The following is a 16,915-nucleotide window of genomic DNA, read 5'->3' as shown; positions in this document are numbered from 1 at the left end:
TCTGAAGGGTCCTCTCCTGATCCTGAGCTACATTCTTTCACCTGACGATTGAAGGCCGCTGGCATGGGAGCACTACTATACGGGCAACTCACAACTTACACACATTTAACTTGCATGCACTGGGCTTTATGCACTTAGCAAAAAAAGAAAAGGAAAGTGGATGGGATTCACCAGAGCTACAGATCCCAGTCTTCTTTCTTTCTCCCCTTGTTCCTGATGTAGATCTTCCCTGGTGGGGAGAGGGTGTGTGCTATTTTGGGGTCTGCCTCAGGTGCCAACATATCTTGGGCTGGCGCTGTGTAGGACCAGCCACATATTTTACAGTGGTACCTATGGATGTGAACGGGATCCGTTCCGGAGCCCCGTTTGCATCCTGAAGCAAACGCAACCCGCGTTCTGCACGTGCCATTTCTGCGCATGCGCGTGACGTCCTTTTGAGCGTCTGCACATGCGCGAGTGGCGAAACCCGGAAGTAACGCGCTCCATTACTTCTGGGTCGCCGTGGAGCGTAACCTGAAAACGCTCAACCTGAAGCACATTTAACCCGAGGTATGACTGTATTTGTCTGATTTTTAGACCTACGAATACGTGTCACATTGATTCTATCTCACTACAGTCATACCTCGGGTTAAATATGCTTCCAGGTTTTTGTCACTTGCACATGTGCAGACACTCAAAATACATCACACGCATGTGCGGAAGCGGCAAAACACGGCCCGCGCACGTGCAGACACGCAGTCGTGGCTTACGTTCTACTCAGGATGCGAATGGGGCTCCGGAACAGATCCCGTTCGCATCCAGAGGTACCACTGTAGTCTTGTTCCAAGATAATCAGCATACAAGACTACTCCAGATTGGACTTAGCCCAGAAATATATTTGTACTATAATTAATTTGTTGTTCCTTTGATTTTAGAAGCAGTTCTTTCACTGCCTCCTCCAGCCTTAGCCACAATAAGATTGACAGTTGCTCTTTGTTAAAAAAAATTGAGTCAGTGTTTGCAACAAGAGCAGTTTTCTATAAATTTCCTTAGACTGGTAAATATATATATATATATATATATATGCATTTTCTCCTCTGTCTCTTTTCCCCCCAGCTTGTTGGGAATGAGAGTAAACAACGTTTACGATGTGGACAATAAGACATACCTTATTCGCCTTCAGAAGTAAGAGCTGAAACTTCCTTGTTTTCTTTATTTCAGGAGCAGGAAGCCTCTGGCCCTCCAGATGTTGCTGGATTCCAGCTCCCATCAGTCCCAGCCAGCATGGCCAATGGTCAGGGAGCTGTAGGCCAGCAACATCTGGAGAGTCACAGGTTAGTATCCCAGCTCTCTTTGGAATATTTCTAACTTTTCAAACTGTATGTGTGTTTTACGTGTATCTCAATCTCCGATGAGATAAAGTAGCCAAACAAAACTAGAACACTATGTATGAAAAGGAAGTTGGAACACGGACCTGTTTCCTATGAATGTAGTCTTTTGAATGTAGTACATGAAATCAAGATGCATTAAAATTAATGGGACTTTTCTTCAAAGATACAGGTGTATATTGTCCCCTCTGCTTTCTTCTGTATTCTTCATTTAATGTGAATGATTACAATCTCTCTCTCTCCTTCCTCCCCTGCATAGCATGCCCATATTATGTATTTTCCTGGTGCTGTTGTTAAACGTAGGGAGAAGGTTCACCTGTCCTTGCTTTTCCAAGCATCTTCACACACTACTTTCTCTGAGTTTATAAACATTGTTTAGTTCATAAAATTTATATACTGCTTGATTGTTAAAAAGATCCTTCAAGGGATTACTCGTGGGAAACCTTCTCAGTTCTGGGGAACTGCATAAATTTATTACGAGCGAGTGGATGCCAGCATGCAAATTCAGTGTTTGATTTTGAAAAAAATTAAAAATGCAAGCTTGCACTTCCCAGAGGAGGAAGAGCATGTGTTACGCCAAATCGGTGCCTAGATGCTCCCTGACGCCTTCTGTTGTCATTAGGCCAGACCTCAAGGCTACGCTTCTCCTGGAATCTGGCATAAGAATTCACACAACAGAGTTTGAGTGGCCCAAGAACATGATGCCATCTGGCTTTGCAATGAAGGTAAATGCATCTTTCTCTGCATGCTGTAGATTTCTGGGGCGGGGGAGAGAAAACATGCCAAGCCGCTAATGTTGTCGTTTCATCTCTGGGACTAGCCAGACAAGCATTTTGCATTTTTCATATATGAACCTTGCAGTATGAGACTACAGGCGCAAATAACAGCAAGGCTTGTGCCTTGGTTTTCTCTTGTTGAATGGAGAGCTCTCGTCTTTCCTTCTCCTGGCAGGAGTAGGTGAATAATTCCACTCCATGCTCTAAGGCTTTGGAGTGTTTTACATACATATGTGTTTTCATGTGGCGGAGTGAGTTCTGGAAGCAGGCAGGCTAGCAATATCTGCTGAAGACTCAGCAGCCAAACAAGTGATGGGGAGGTCTTCGGGTAGCCAAAGTCACATCTGCTCCACCCTTTGCTTCTGCCAGACCTTCCCCATAGGTTTTTCTTTTTTAAAATACAGTTATACTTCATGTTGGGATGCGGGTGGCGCTGTTGGTTAAACCACAGAGCCTAGGGCTTGCCGATCAGAAGGTCGGCGGTTCGAATCCCCGCGATGGGGTGAGCTCCTGTTGCTCGGTCCCTGCTCCTGCCAACCTAGCAGTTTGAAAGCACGTCAAAGTGCAAGTAGATAAATAGGTACTGCTCTGGCAGGAAGGTAAACGGCGTTTCCGTGCGCTGCTGTGGTTCGCCAGAAGCGGCTTAGTCATGCTGCCCACATGATCTGGAAGCTGTACTCCGGCTCCCTCGGCCAATAAAGCGAGATGAGCGCCGCAACCCCAGAGTCGGTCACGACTGGACCTAATGGTCAGGGATCCCTTTACCTTTACTTCATGTTACATCCGTTTCAGGTTGCGTGTTTTCGTCTTGTGTCCCGCAGCAACCCGGAAGTATTGGAATGGGTTACTTCCGGGTTTTGCCTCTTGTGCATGCACAGAAGCGCTAAATCGCACCGCGTGCCTGCACAGACGCAGCACTTCGAGTTGCGGGCTTTTCATGTTACGCCCGGGCCTCCGGAACGGATCCCATCCGTAACATGACTACCACTGTAGACTCTCCCCAACACCATGCTTCTCCTGCTTTTATCAGGCCATTGTTCAAATATTCCAAATGATCCAAAAGTTTATGAGAGACTACGATATCAGCATTTTTATTTATGGGGCGTGGGAGTCCCCATCTACCCTGGCTTTTTGCAGGGGAAGAGCAAACGACTGTGCCTCATTGCCCCTTTGTGAGACCTGTTTGTGCTCTCCCCGCTGACAGTGTCGCAAGCATCTGAAGACCAGAAGGCTTGTGAGTGTGACGCAGCTTGGCGTCGACAGGATAGTCGATTTCCAGTTTGGGAGCGATGAAGCCGCCTATCATCTGATTATAGAGTTGTACGACAGGGTAAGTGGAGGGTGAAAAAGCTGCGGGTCTTGGAGGCGAAAAGGCTGATCTCTCTCCTCGTGCCGCTGCTTTGTTACTTGGTGGGAAGGTTCTTCGTTTTTGTTTCAAATTTCCTTTACTGCCATTACTAACAACCCAAAAGGGCAGTAGCAGGGTACTGCGTCATACCATATGCAAAGCAGACAAGCAATAAATAAATAAATAGTAATTAAAAAAATCCAAATTTCCCTAGGTAGTGTGGATGGTGAATGTTGAGCATCTAAGTCCACAGCATAGGAACTAAAATTGCACCCTTGTCTTCTGACTGTTTTATTACTTTCCACAATAAAGTGTCTCAAAGCGGCTTACAAATCCGTAAAACAACCTGACACTTGAAGTGTATCCTTTATTTTTGTGATCGTAATTTGATTTCAGCTGTTTTAAATAGAGTGTTTTAATGTTATAACCTGCCCAGGGATTTTAGGATGAAGGGAAGTAATTAATAAAAAATTAATGTTGACACAGGGAGAGGCTCCATAAAGACTTTATAGGTTGAAACCCGCATTTTGCTTGGAAACTCTTTTGCAGGGCAACATTGTTCTTACTGACCACGAATACCTAATACTGAACATCCTGAGGTTTCGCACGGATGAAGCAGATGATGTAAAGTTTGCAGTGCGGGAACACTACCCGGTCGATAACGCCAAAGCAGCAGCACCGTTGCCCAGTTTGGAAAGGTACCTCTGTTCTTTGTGCAGCATTTAGTTTGGGGGAGAAAGCAATATCCGCCCCCGCCCCATCCTTCTCCAAGAACTGAGTAGAGCTGCTTTTCAGAGACCCGCTTGCTGGGCTGGAAAGTTGCTCTGGTTTGAGTTTGACACCCAAAATGGTCAAGGGGAATGGAGTGACTCCCCTGTGAAAATAGGTTGCATCGTTTGGGACTTTGTAAAGGTAAAGGTAAAGGGACCCCTGACCATTAGGTCCAGTCGTGGCCGACTCTGGGGTTGCGGCGCTCATCTCGCTTTAGTGGCCGAGGGAGCCGGCGTCCAGCTTCCGGGTCATGTGGCCAGCATGATTAAGCTGCTTCTGGCGAACCAGAGCAGCGCACGGAAACGCCGTTTACCTTCCCGCCGGAGTGGTACCTATTTATCTACTTGCACTTTGATGCGCTTTCGAACTGCTAGGTTGGCAGGAGCAGGGACCGAGCAACGGAAGCTCACCCCGTTGCGGGGATTCGAACCGCCAACCTTCTGATCGGCAAGTCCTAGGCTCTGTGGTTTAACCCACAGCGCCACCCGCGTCCCTATTGGGACTTTGTAGTTTAGCGAAAAAGTTAAGTAAAAGGCAACATGATAGGAGTTTTTTTAAAAAAAATATATGCATGGCACGGAAAAAGTAGATAGAGAAATGCTTTTCTCGTCTCATAATGCTGGAACCTGTGGGCCTCCATTGAAACTGAGTGTTGGAAGATTCAGGACAGAAAAAAGAAAGGACTTTTTCACACAGCGCAAAGTCAAACTGCGGAACTCCCTGCCACAGGGGGCAGGGATGGCACCAGCCTGGGATTAGACAAATTCTTTTTAAAAAAAATTATCATTTTTATTAAATTTTAATCGATGTTACAGAAAAATGAAAAGAAAAAAAATAGAAACAATACATAACCGTACATAAAAACATTTATCTACACAATTTTCCAGAATGTAGACTAGAAAAGAAGAAAGACCTAAGATAAAAGAAAGAAAGAAGGAAAAGGATGAAGAGAAAAAATACTTTTCATAATCAATAATTCCAAATTTGTACTTCAAACATTACAATATTTAAATCCTAGTTAAAATATTATAAAAGACTTCCACCGCATTCTATTTTAAATTTACATCTGTTCTTTAGTCACTTCCTTTCCTTAAATTCTTTCATAGTCCATCTAATCTTTGTATTCTCTGTATTCATCACAAGGTTAGTCTAAGCACAACCAAACTTTTGTGTTTGATCCCTGTTTGAGTAAATATTCATATAAGCATTCCCATTGTTTCTGTACCATAGTTTTAGATTTATGCCTTCTTATGTCCATCAATTTTGCTAACTCCAGATACTCACATAGTTTACTTAGCCATTCCCTTTTTGTTGGCCACCAACGTTCTCGCTGCTGTTGTTGCGTATAGGAATATGTTAATTTTATCTTTGGGGATATGGGATTAGACAAATTCATGGAGGTGGAGAGGGCTGTCAGTGGCTACTGGCCACCATGGCTACGCTCTGTCTTCGCAGTTAGAAGCAATACAGTCATACCTCGTGTTGCGTCCGCTTCATGTTGCGTCTTTTCGCGTTATGTCCTGTGGCAACCCGGAAGTACCGGAACGGGTTACTTCCGGGTTTCGCCGCATGCGCAGAAGTGCCAAATCGCACCGCACACCTGCGCAGACGCAGCGCTTTGAGTTGTGGGCATTTCACGTTACGGATGGGCCTCTGGAACACGAGGTCCCACTTTACTGCTTCTCAATGCGAGTTGCTGGAAACCAGATTAGGGGAGAAGGCTCTTGTGGTTAGATCTTGTTTGCAGGTTTCTCACGGTCAACTGGCTGGTCATTGTGAGACGAGGAGGCTGGACTAGATGGGCCCTTGGCCTGATCCGGCAGACCCTTCTTACGTTCACAATGTGCTTTCCTCTTCAATATCATTCTATAGCAATGTATTCTTTTTTGGGGGGTGACCTTCCTCCCCATCTCCCACTTAACAGGTTGACAGAAATAATAGCCAGTGCACCGAAAGGGGACCAGCTAAAGAGAGTCCTAAATCCTCACCTTCGTAAGTACCATTTATGTTAAAATTGAAATCAGCAATAAGCTATCTTCTGTTTTTCAAACTTTGAGCACTAGAGAAGAAAGCAGGATTGCAAATATATCTAAGAGATCCTGTTGGAACATCAAATAACAGGTATATTTCTACCAGTAATAGCCAATTGCTTTTGAGAGCTGTAATGTTTTTGAGATGTGCTAGGTCTTTGCCGCGATACTTAAAATGACATATATTTGTTTGGAGCTGGGAAGGGACAGACTAAACAAATTGTTGATTCAGGTAGGTAGCCGTGTTGGTCTGACGCAGTTGAAATAAATAAATAAAAATTAAAAAATTGTCCAGTAGCACCTTAGAGAACAACCAGAACAAACTTAGTTGGTCTCTTAAGCTGCTACTGGACAATTTTTTAATTTATTTAAACAAATTGTTGAAGATGGAGGCCTCTTTATCCCCTGTGTATAAAATGTCCCATATTCTGCCTTGTTTGAAAAAAAATCCTTGTGGGGGGGGGCGAGGATTCTTTTAAATCCATGTCTCTGGCTAATTGTTTGGTCTTATAAATGGTTCTCTCCCTTCCTCCACTTTTTATAGCTTATGGAGCCACACTTATCGAGCACTGCCTGATGGAAGCGGGAATTTCCAGTAACGCCAAAGCAGAACAGATAGAAGGGAAAGGCAAGTGGCCAGACATTTCATCGCGAAATGCACCGCACACCCTTTTGCATGTCACATGACAGAGTTGCATAATGCCTGGTATTTCAAGATCTTTGTGTTACGCACTGTGGTGTATCATTTTAATTTCATCTATTAGGCCTGGTTAATTCCCTGTTTCTTGTGAGTGGTTCCCTGACGTACGAGTGGTGTTAAGTCGATCATCTCAGCAGTTATCACCAATATGTTGCTCAAAAGGTTAAAGGTGTTTGTATAGGGTATACAGTGGTGCCCCGCAAGACGAACGCCTCGCAAGACGGAAAACCCGCTAGACGAAAGGGTTTTCCGTTTTGGAGGCGCTTCGCAAAACGAATTTCCCTATGGGCTTGCTTCGCAAGACGAAATGTCTTGCGAGTTTTTCCGACTTTTTTTCCCTCCCCCCCCTTTTCCTAAGCCGCTAAGCCGCTTAACAGCTGATCCGCTGATAAGCCGCTTAACAGCTGATCGCTAAAAGCCGCTAAACCACTAATAGCGCTAATCTGCTAAGCTGTCAATGGGCTTGCTTCGCAAGACGAAAAAACCGCTATACGAAGAGCCTCACGGAATGGATTAATTTCGTCTTGCGAGGCACTACTGTATATTTCAGCTCTGATCATTACGGTCTGTCATTTTTGCACCTCATTCACCTCCCAACCTAGACTTTCTTTCTTTGCATTCCTGCCAGCTAATATTGTGCGCATGAGTCCTTGAAAGCTTAAGCCATAATAAATTAGTTAGCCTATAATGCACTGGTTTTCAAACTTTTTTTTCCTGGGCCACACTTTCAGAATAACAATTTGCTCTTAGCAATTTTTTTATTGCTAAGAAATACATGGGGAAACAAAAAGAAACAACAACTAGCAACTGATTTATAACACAGAACACAATTGCTTTATAATACGATCATGGGACACCCAGAAAGTATAAAACAATGCAGCTTACATAAGAACATGAATCATTCTTAGACTATAATTAGAAATGAGCGTCTTATGTATGTACCTTAAATATGTGTACAAACTCCATGAGAGGTGTGAGCTTTTGCCAGATAACCTCATTTATAAAGAATATTTTTATACTATACTACACCGAAATGTTTAAATGTTTCCTTGATTGTCTTTGAATCTTCCACCACACTTGCTATCCTCTCCTGCCACGCCAATCTTTGAGAACCACTGCTCTAAGGTGTCACTGTACGCAGCTAACACAGCTGACGCTTTGGAAATGCTTACCATATTTTTCGCCCCATAGGACGCACTTTTTCCCCTCCAAAAATGAAGGGGAAATCTGGGTGCGTCCTATGGGGCGAATGCAGGCTTTCGCTGAAGCTTGGAGAGCGAGAGGGGTCGGTGCGCACCGACCCCTCTCGCTCTCCAGGCTTCAGGAAGACATCCGCAGCCTAGGCAGCCCTGCAGGAGGTCCGGCAGGGCTGTCTAGGCTGCGGATAGCAGCCTGCTTCCCGGAGCGTCGGGTGCCCTGAAAGTAGAGCGCCCGGCGCTTCGGGAGCGCATCCGCAGCCTGGGCAGCCCTGCAGGAGGTCCGTCCGGCAGGGCTGTCTAGGCTGTGGATAGCAGCCTGCTTCCCGGAGCGTCGGGCGCCCTGAAGCAGAGCACCCCGCGCACTGGGCAGACATCCGCAGCGTGGGGAGCCCTGCAGGAGTTCTCCGCAGGGTTCCCCACGCTGCGGATAGCAGCCTGCCACCCGGCGGGTGGGGCGCCCTGAAGCAGAGTGCCCCGCGCGCCGGACAGACATCCGCAGCATGGGGAGCCCTGCAGGAGTTCCCCGCAGGGCTCCCCACGCTGCGGATAGCAGCCTGCCGCCTGAGGCAGACATCGGCCAGCCCCACAAGCTCGGGGGACAGCAGGGAGGTGCAGCGCTGCCATCCCGCTGTTCCTCGACCTGGTTCGGCTTCCCCGACCTGCTTTTGGGGGGGAAATAAAGGAAAAAATTTTTTCCTTTATTTCCCCCCCCAAAAAACTAGGTGCGTCCTATGGGACGGAGCGTCCTATGGGACGAAAAATACGGTAATTCTCATTCTCCTAAACCAGCCTTGGGGCAGTCTGCAGCTCTGAGTTTGATCATATCCCCAGCATCTCTAGGCAAGGCTGAAAAAATACAGTGGTACCTCGTGTTGCATAACCTCCAGGTTACAGAATCTTCAGGTTACTACCGCAGCAAACCCGGAAGTGGGTTTGCCACTCGCGCATCTGCAGAAGAACTCTGCGGCGCTGCGTGCGTGTGCAGAAGCGGTCCTCGGGTTACGAAATTTTTGGGATACGGCCGGGCCTCCAGAACGGATCCTGTTCGTAACCAGAGGTACCACTGTTATCCTGTCTGAAACCCTGGAGAGTTTCTGACAACATTGAGCTTAGATCAGGGATGAGGTACCTGTTGCCCTCTAACTTTTCCTGGAGTGCATCAACACCAGCCACCAGTCCCATCATCAGAGATTATGGGAGTTGCAGTCTAATAGTGTTTGGAGGCTCCAAGTTCCCATCCTGGGATTAGGTGGACAGATTATCTGATCTGGCCCAAGGCTGCCTCCAGTATGCAAAGAATATGCTGTAGCACGGCAGGAAGCCACAGAATCAAAAATCTTGGATTCCATTTTTTCTCTTTTTAGATGTCGAAAAGGTACTTGCTGCGCTACAGAAAGCAGAAGAATATATGGCGATCACAGACAACTTTAACGGCAAGGTAGCTCATGGTTGAAGTGCTCTGGTTTTTGCACACCCCACGGGTTCCAGAGGAGCAGTGTTCAAACATTGCCATTGTAGATCTTCCAGGGAGGGGTGGGTTTAGTAAACATTCTCAAGCTCCCCTAGCCCAGAAGTGGAGGCAGTCTGGGACCGTGATGCAAAAGGCAGACTTATTGGACCAAGGAGGAGGGGAGCCCAGAGAACCTCATGCAAAAATAGCTGTGGTTTGATCCTTCTCATATCAAATGATGTATTCTGGAGAAGGTGTACAAATTCGGATTTTGTGGTCGTCTTGTTGTGATCCTTACTTTTTTCTCCCAATGTGTTCTGGCCTAGCGCTTACCTTCCACTTTTTGTGACCCAAGCTTCTAGTCTCTCCCATCCCCTCACCCCAGGCTGTCTTGTAGGCTCTGGTCTAACTCGCCCTTACTGATGGCTAGCTAAAAATAAAAACCGTAATAATCACAATAATTCCAAGAACAGAAAACTGAAAAGAAATGCTGCTCAGGGTTTCTCTACTTCTCTTTTTTTGGCAGGGTTATATCATTCAGAAGAGGGAGAAAAAGCCAAGTCTGGAACCCAACAAGCCGCCAGAAGAAATCCTCACGTATGTATTTTGAAGAGAGCCTCCTTTTTGGCCCCTCACTTTCCTGCTGGTCATAGAGTCATAGAATTGTAGAGTTGGAAAAGGGACCATAAGGGTTGTCTAGTCCAACCCCTGCAATGCAGGAATCTCAGATAACAACTATGTTTACAAAAATTTGTTAACAGAATGTATTACATATCAACAGTTTCTAAATCATGAAATCTTAATTAATGTGTACAATGCCAAAATAATAATGGCACCCGCAACTCAATATCTTAAAGCCAAATAGTCCAAATATTCCTAAAATACGTCCAGAGAACAACTCTCTGTGTGTGTACTTGTGCTGGTGCGGTCCCAACGGAACTCTGACAATGAGCTACGCAGATTTTAATCTCTGTGTCAGGGGGCTGCCATCGGAACAGGGGAGGGAGGCAGGGGGGCCGTTGGGATACAGAGAGCCTCCGAAGCTCCTGAGGAGCAGTTCCTCTTCCAGCGGTGGGAAAAGCCACACCTCCAGTGGGGAAGAGAGGGAAGGGGCCAGCCAGGCGAGGAAAGGGCTCGATGCTGCTGCTGAGAACCCCAGCGCCTCACCTGGCCAGGCTTGCCGGGAGGGACACACGCCACTTCCGTCGCCCAGCTTGCGCAGAGGGGTGAAACACAAGGAGGGGAGGAGGAGGCTTGGGGTGTCAAAGTTCTTATGTTGGGGGAGAAGCCGGAAGGGGCCACTCCCGGATTCTGCAAGTAACTGAGACAGACATGAACTTGGTAGATCTGCACTGTAAATAGTTTGCACACTAAAACCTGTAAAAGACAGGTCCTGCCTGGTTACTCATGAGCAACCACCACCACCATCTGACACTCTGTCTCGTGAATCTTCTTATGACCGGCCCAAAAAGGAGCTATACAATGGCAATTCCATGCTCCGCTAAATAAGTCAGCTCCAACCTTAGAATGGCCCTCTGCTCTTTTTTGATGCAGCCTAGAATAGCATTAGCTGCTTTTGGTTTGCTGCTGCGACATTATCCAATGTGTGTCTTGTAGATATGAGGAATTTCACCCTTTCTTGTTTTCACAACACACAAGATGTCCGTACGTGGAGTTTGACTCTTTCAACAAGGTACGGTCCTGTGTTTGGTATTTATTGTCTTTTATAACTGGGGTGTAATTTTTTTATTGTGTCAGGTGGTACTGGGAAGCCACAGTGGCCACTGAGTTAGAATCCTGCCAACTGTTTGTGGCTGCAGCAAGATGGATCTGAATGCAGCATAGCGGTTTAAGAGCCAAGTTTAGGATTTTGAGTTACAGATTTTTGAAGCGGCGGGTGGTGGCATCTGTGCTTTTGAGCGTTACCAGAATGCGGCAGCTGTGACACAGAAAGTTGCTTTGCTCGAGTGAATTCTGAACTCAGACTTCGGAGTTTGAGACTGAAGGAAATCTAACTCAAGGGCCTTTTTGGATGTAATTGGTTTTGTTCTGAACTTTTATTTTTTATGAGAAACGAAAAACAGCTTCCTGATACATATATATATATATATATATATATATATATATATATATATATAAGTTTTCATCTCTTTTGGAAGGCAGTGGATGAATTTTACTCCAAGCTGGAAGGACAGAAGATAGACCTGAAGGCATTGCAGCAGGTACCGACCTCGTGAAAGAATTAGCATTTGACACAACACCTTGTGGCTTCCCTAAGGAGCCAGTTGCTAGCTGTGGGTTGTCGTTCAGATGGGGAGAATTTTACTTTTGTCCCTGCTGAGAACCCTAATAGCTTCAGCATTAGAGGGGAAAGTTTTGCTGCTGTCAAACACACATGGAGCTCTCTGTGAGATAGCTTCCCTGCGTTTGCTAATACAGAGTAAGGCACAGCCTTGGCTCCTGCATCTTGTCAGCTTGGGGTGATTCAGGAGATGAACTGCCTGCCAGCTGCCTCCAGACCTGCCAGGTCTACTCCTTTCCCCAGTAGACTAGAGTGGCTCTTTCTAGCTACCTGCTTGCAGCCTTCTCTCCCCTCCTGCTTTGCCTTCAGCTCACTATGCTTGAGTTGGCATGAGCATCAAATCACCACCAGTCTTTCTTTCCTCCTTCATTTTGTCCTGAAAGGAGAAACAAGCACTAAAGAAGCTGGAAAATGTTCGGAAGGACCATGAGCACCGGCTTGAAGCTCTCCATCAAGCTCAGGTAAAGGGTTGTTATCGTACCACCATGATAACTCCATAAATTGTTGGCTTCAGTCCATTTGTCATACTCCAGAGAATCTCAGCTGCTGCTTTTTTGGTCTCCTCCACTTTCCCAAAGGAAATTGACAAGGTGAAAGGGGAGCTTGTGGAAATGAACCTGGAGATAGTTGACCGAGCCATCCAGGTGGTCCGGAGCGCCTTAGCCAATCAGATTGACTGGACAGAGATTGGCGCTATTGTCAAAGAAGCCCAGGCCCAGGGGGATCCCGTGGCAAGCGCCATCAAAGAGCTGAAGCTGCAGACCAACCACATCACGATGCTCCTGAAGTAAGTGCCGGGCAGGTGGGAGAAACGCGCTGGAAAGGGGTGGTTGGGGCGTGTGTGTGTATTGAAACTCCTTTGTTAGGAGGTTCAGGGTTAGGCAGAATTGGGGGAGTGGGACTGTGAATAGCTGAAAATGGGACCTCACTGCCTGGATACAAGCTAACCCCCCGAGGACCAAGTGCTGGAGCAATGGGAGTGGGGTCCCTGTTCCAGCAAAGACAGCATTGGGTTCTTATCTGCAATTTAATTGGATGAATAAGCCCCAGCCCCAGCCTAGGTTGGCTTGAGGCCTGTAATCTGGAGAATATTGGGAGTGCTACTTGGGTACCACTGAAATCAGCAGTGCTGAGGCTTTTCCAACAAGGAGCTGTTTTTGTAAATTGGTATGTTGTTGTGTTATATTTATATCCCACCCACCTGGCTGGGTGGCTTACGGCATATATAGAAACACAGCTAAACATCAAACATTAAAAAAACAGAATATCCTATACAGGCAACAAACAAACCAATAAATCAATAGAAATCAATAATAACAATAGTAACAATAATGAACACTTTATGTTTATACCCAAATTAAAATAACCGCCAAACCCAACTGAACATTTAACCAACCCCAACCCGACAAAAACAAAACAGAGGAGCCAAAATTAGAACTGTTTAAAACATTGAAAAACATTTTAGCTAGTTGTCCCAACCCAAGAGTTGTCCCAGCAATGTCCCTCCGGCCTCCCCGGAGCCTATACATGCTTATACATGAGCCCCATAGGGACGTGGGTGGCGCTGTGGTCTAAACCGCTGAGCCCCTTGGGCTTGCCAATCCGAAGGTCGGCGGTTCGAATCCCCACGGCAGGGTGAGCACCTGTTCCTCTGTCCCAGCTCCTGCCAACCTGGCAGTTCGAAAGCATGCCAGTGCAAGTAGATAAATAGGTACCGTTGCGGCAGGAAGGTAAAATGGCATTTCCGTGCACTCTGGTTTCCATCACGGTGTCCCGTTGCACCAGAAGCGGTTTAGCCCTGCTGACCACATGACCCGGAAAGCTGTCTCTGGACAAACACTGGCGCCCTTGGCCTGAAAGCGAGATGAGTGCTGCAACCCCATAGTCGCCTTTGACTGGACTTAACCATCCAGGGATCCTTTACCTTTTACCTTTACCTTTTTATACATGTGCCCAGGAGCATGTGGAGGGTGTCAAGATTGGCTACCCCTGCACTAAGTAGTTACACTTCAGCTCTTGCCCCCCCCTGCCAGCGCAGGATGACTTCCTTTCCCCTCCTTATGACTGACAGAAGCAGAATAAACCACACAGAACAGACAACGGAAAACATACATGACGTGTGTAATAACTCTGCTGAATTCAGCTTTCTAGGCACAGAAAACAATGCAGAATTTTACTGTACAGTGGTGCCTCGCAAGACGAAATTAATCCATTCCGTGAGGCTCTTCGTATAGCGGTTCTTTCGTCTTGCGAAGCAAGCCCATTGACAGCTTAGCGCATTAGCGCTATTAGCGGTTTAGCGGCTTTTAGCGATCAGCTGTTAAGCGGTTTATCAGCTGATCAGCTGATAAGCGGCTTAGCGGCTTAGGAAAAGGGGGGGAGGGGAAAAAACCCGCAGGAACTCGCAATACATTTTCGTCTTGCGAAGCAAGCCCATAGGGAAATTCATTTTGCGAAGCGCCTCCAAAACGGAAAACCCTTTCGTCTAGCGGGTTTTCCGTCTTGCGAGGCGTTCGTCTTGCGGGGCACCACTGTATTATTAGGCCACAGATCATGGGCACAATCAACAGAATGAATGGGAAATCCTGGTCAGAACTTTTCAATTGGTCTTCCTGCAACTAGCAGTGTGCATACTTTTAAAAAATAAAATAAAAAAGGGTAGACATTTTTGGCTCCGGACTTTTGCAATGCCTGTCTTTTCTGCTTGGCTAGAAACCCTTACATGCTCTCAGAAGAGGAGGAGGAAGCTGAAGGGGAGGTGGCGGAAGAGCCGCAGAGCGGGAGGAAGCAGAAGAAGAAAGCCAAACCACTTCAGAAGCCCCAGAAGAACAAGCCCCTGCTAGTGGACTTGGACCTCAGCTTGTCTGCTTATGCCAATGCCAAGAAGTAAGGAGTTCGAGTGTTTGGCTGGGGTTGCCCCTGAAAGCGGCCCTGGGATATAGGACCAGTTTAGTGCCCATGAATCAAGGGGTTCCTCGCGCCTCCTTAATTGCATTTCTTTTGGTCCTGCCCAAGACATCAAGTCAAGATCTTTCTGAGATCCATTACTTCAAATCTCTCTGCAGAGCACTCGGCCACCTTTCCATCCCCCCCCCACCACCACTGACTTATTCCAGGTAGTGGACGAAGCGCTATGATTAGCACTCCTTTTGAACAAATTTAGCATCTTCCAAATCATGGGTTCTGTGCTATTTATGTGGGCTTACAAGGCATCTTGCATGGAAAGGCAAACAGGCCGTAATCCTAACGGAAGAAGGGAACGGGATGGAGACATTGACACGGCTGCTTCTTTCCCAGGTATTACGATCACAAGAGGCACGCAGCCAGAAAAACCCAGAAAACGGTGGAAGCTGCAGAGAAGGTGCGTTGGTGATTTCTTTGCCTTTCTTCCTTCGAGACACTTTATGGCAGCAGCCCATAAGCAACTCTTTCCAGTCTGCTTGGAGCTTTTCACAATTTCCGCGGTTCATATACCTCGACCGAAAATAAGCTCCAGTACAGTGGTACCTTGGTTTAAGAACAGCTTAGTTTATGAACAACTTGGATTAAGAATGCTGCAAACCCGGAAGGAGGTGTTTTGGTTTGTGAACTTTGCCTTGGAAGCAGAACATGTTTCGCGTGTTCCATTTGTAAATTGAGTTCCCCGCTGCTATGGGAAAGCATGCCTTGGTTTAAGAACGCTTTGGTTTAAGAACAGACTTCCGGAACGGATTAAGTTCGTAAACCAAGGTACCACTGTACTAGAAACCAGGAGTGGGGAACCTCCAGCCCATGGGCCCAGCCAGGCCTGGCAGGCCTGTGAATTTGACCTCGAATCTTATGCAAACCAAGTGCACTTGTCAGTCACCTGAAGTCATGTTACGTCCTGCACAGAGATCTGTTATCTCTGATATAAGTGCTAAGTACTAAGACTGAAGACAAGGGATCTCTTCTCTTTCATCTTAGGGCTAAGTGCTAAGATCAGAGATTAGCCTCTCTTTGATCTTTCATAGTAAAAGTTGGCAGTGCACATTTTTGCACTCTCGTCCCATGGTGCTAAGATTGGAGGTACCGTAAGTCTGAAAATGGCCAATGAAGGGGTATGGATCTGGCCCTGGAGCTGAAAAAGGTCTCTTCTTGCCTGCAAAAGGGTCTCTTCCTCCGCCCCTGATATAAAGGTTTAGTGGCTAGTGAGCCGAATTCAAGAGAATAGCCTTGTGGAGTCTGGGGGCGGCAAACCCTCCAAGCCTGCTGTTGGTGAATCCAGAGTGTCTGCTTCTGATCCGGCAGCAGTTAAGAGCAAGATGGTCAAAGGCAAACATGCTATAAGCCGCCCGCAGGTATAGGCAGCACATAAGCAGGTCCAGGGACAGAATACTGGCCATTTTGAGCATCTGCCATTTGCATTGCCTACACTAGTTCATTGCAACTTGGGAGATCTCTTTAAATTCCAAATTCTAGTTGCTGGAAATCACAGGAGGGGAGAACTGCTTTTGTGCCCAAATCCTGCTTACTGTTTCCCCACAGGCAACTGTTCAGTCACCGTGAGAACCAGATGCTGGATTAGGTGGGACATTGGCCTGATCCAGCAGGACTTTTCTCACATCCCTCTTTCCTTGCTTTCTTGCTTTCTTTGTTTGCCTAAACAGGCCTTCAAATCAGCGGAAAAGAAGACCAAGCAAACACTGAAAGAAGTTCAAACGGTTTCCACTATTCAGAAGGCGAGGAAGGTGTTCTGGTGAGAGTGTGCACAGATATAAGCAAGTGAATTCTCTGAACATCTTTTGCATGTTCTTGTCTGTGTGATGTGAGTTAAGTACTCAGTGCTTAAGATCCAGGTGTTTTAAGCTTTGGGTTGGTAGGAACTTGCCATTCCTCTTTCAGTTGAGTGGGGTTGGCAAGGGACGGGCTTAAATGTTCCTAAGATATGGGGCTGTTCCCTGACAACATCATGAGATGTCTTTTTTTTTTGGTTATTCCAATGCCTTGCTCT

The 16,915-nt window shown here is 46.6% G+C and overlaps 1 protein-coding gene across 3 annotated transcripts in view; it reads left to right on the top strand.

Moving 5' to 3' along the window:
• Positions 1-16,915, top strand: part of NEMF (nuclear export mediator factor) — a 42,663-nt gene that overhangs the window by 1,655 nt on the left and 24,093 nt on the right. For all 3 annotated transcript variants that reach the window (XM_079985785.1, XM_079985784.1, XM_079985786.1), the window contains exons 2-16: positions 1,096-1,164; positions 1,990-2,092; positions 3,348-3,473; positions 4,041-4,189; positions 6,187-6,254; positions 6,837-6,920; positions 9,556-9,629; positions 10,168-10,238; positions 11,259-11,334; positions 11,801-11,863; positions 12,327-12,404; positions 12,522-12,730; positions 14,656-14,829; positions 15,241-15,304; positions 16,572-16,660. In XM_079985785.1, coding sequence (XP_079841911.1) covers positions 1,096-1,164; positions 1,990-2,092; positions 3,348-3,473; positions 4,041-4,189; positions 6,187-6,254; positions 6,837-6,920; positions 9,556-9,629; positions 10,168-10,238; positions 11,259-11,334; positions 11,801-11,863; positions 12,327-12,404; positions 12,522-12,730; positions 14,656-14,829; positions 15,241-15,304; positions 16,572-16,660 — 1,497 coding nt within the window. The remainder of the gene's footprint in view (positions 1-1,095; positions 1,165-1,989; positions 2,093-3,347; positions 3,474-4,040; positions 4,190-6,186; positions 6,255-6,836; positions 6,921-9,555; positions 9,630-10,167; positions 10,239-11,258; positions 11,335-11,800; positions 11,864-12,326; positions 12,405-12,521; positions 12,731-14,655; positions 14,830-15,240; positions 15,305-16,571; positions 16,661-16,915) is intronic.

The sequence above is a fragment of the Podarcis cretensis genome (assembly GCF_951804945.1).
Source record: "Podarcis cretensis genome assembly, chromosome: 1".
NCBI classification, from domain to species: domain Eukaryota; kingdom Metazoa; phylum Chordata; class Lepidosauria; order Squamata; family Lacertidae; genus Podarcis; species Podarcis cretensis.
The sequence above is the reverse complement of the archived record's forward strand: the minus strand, read 5'-3'. Positions and strand labels throughout refer to the sequence as shown.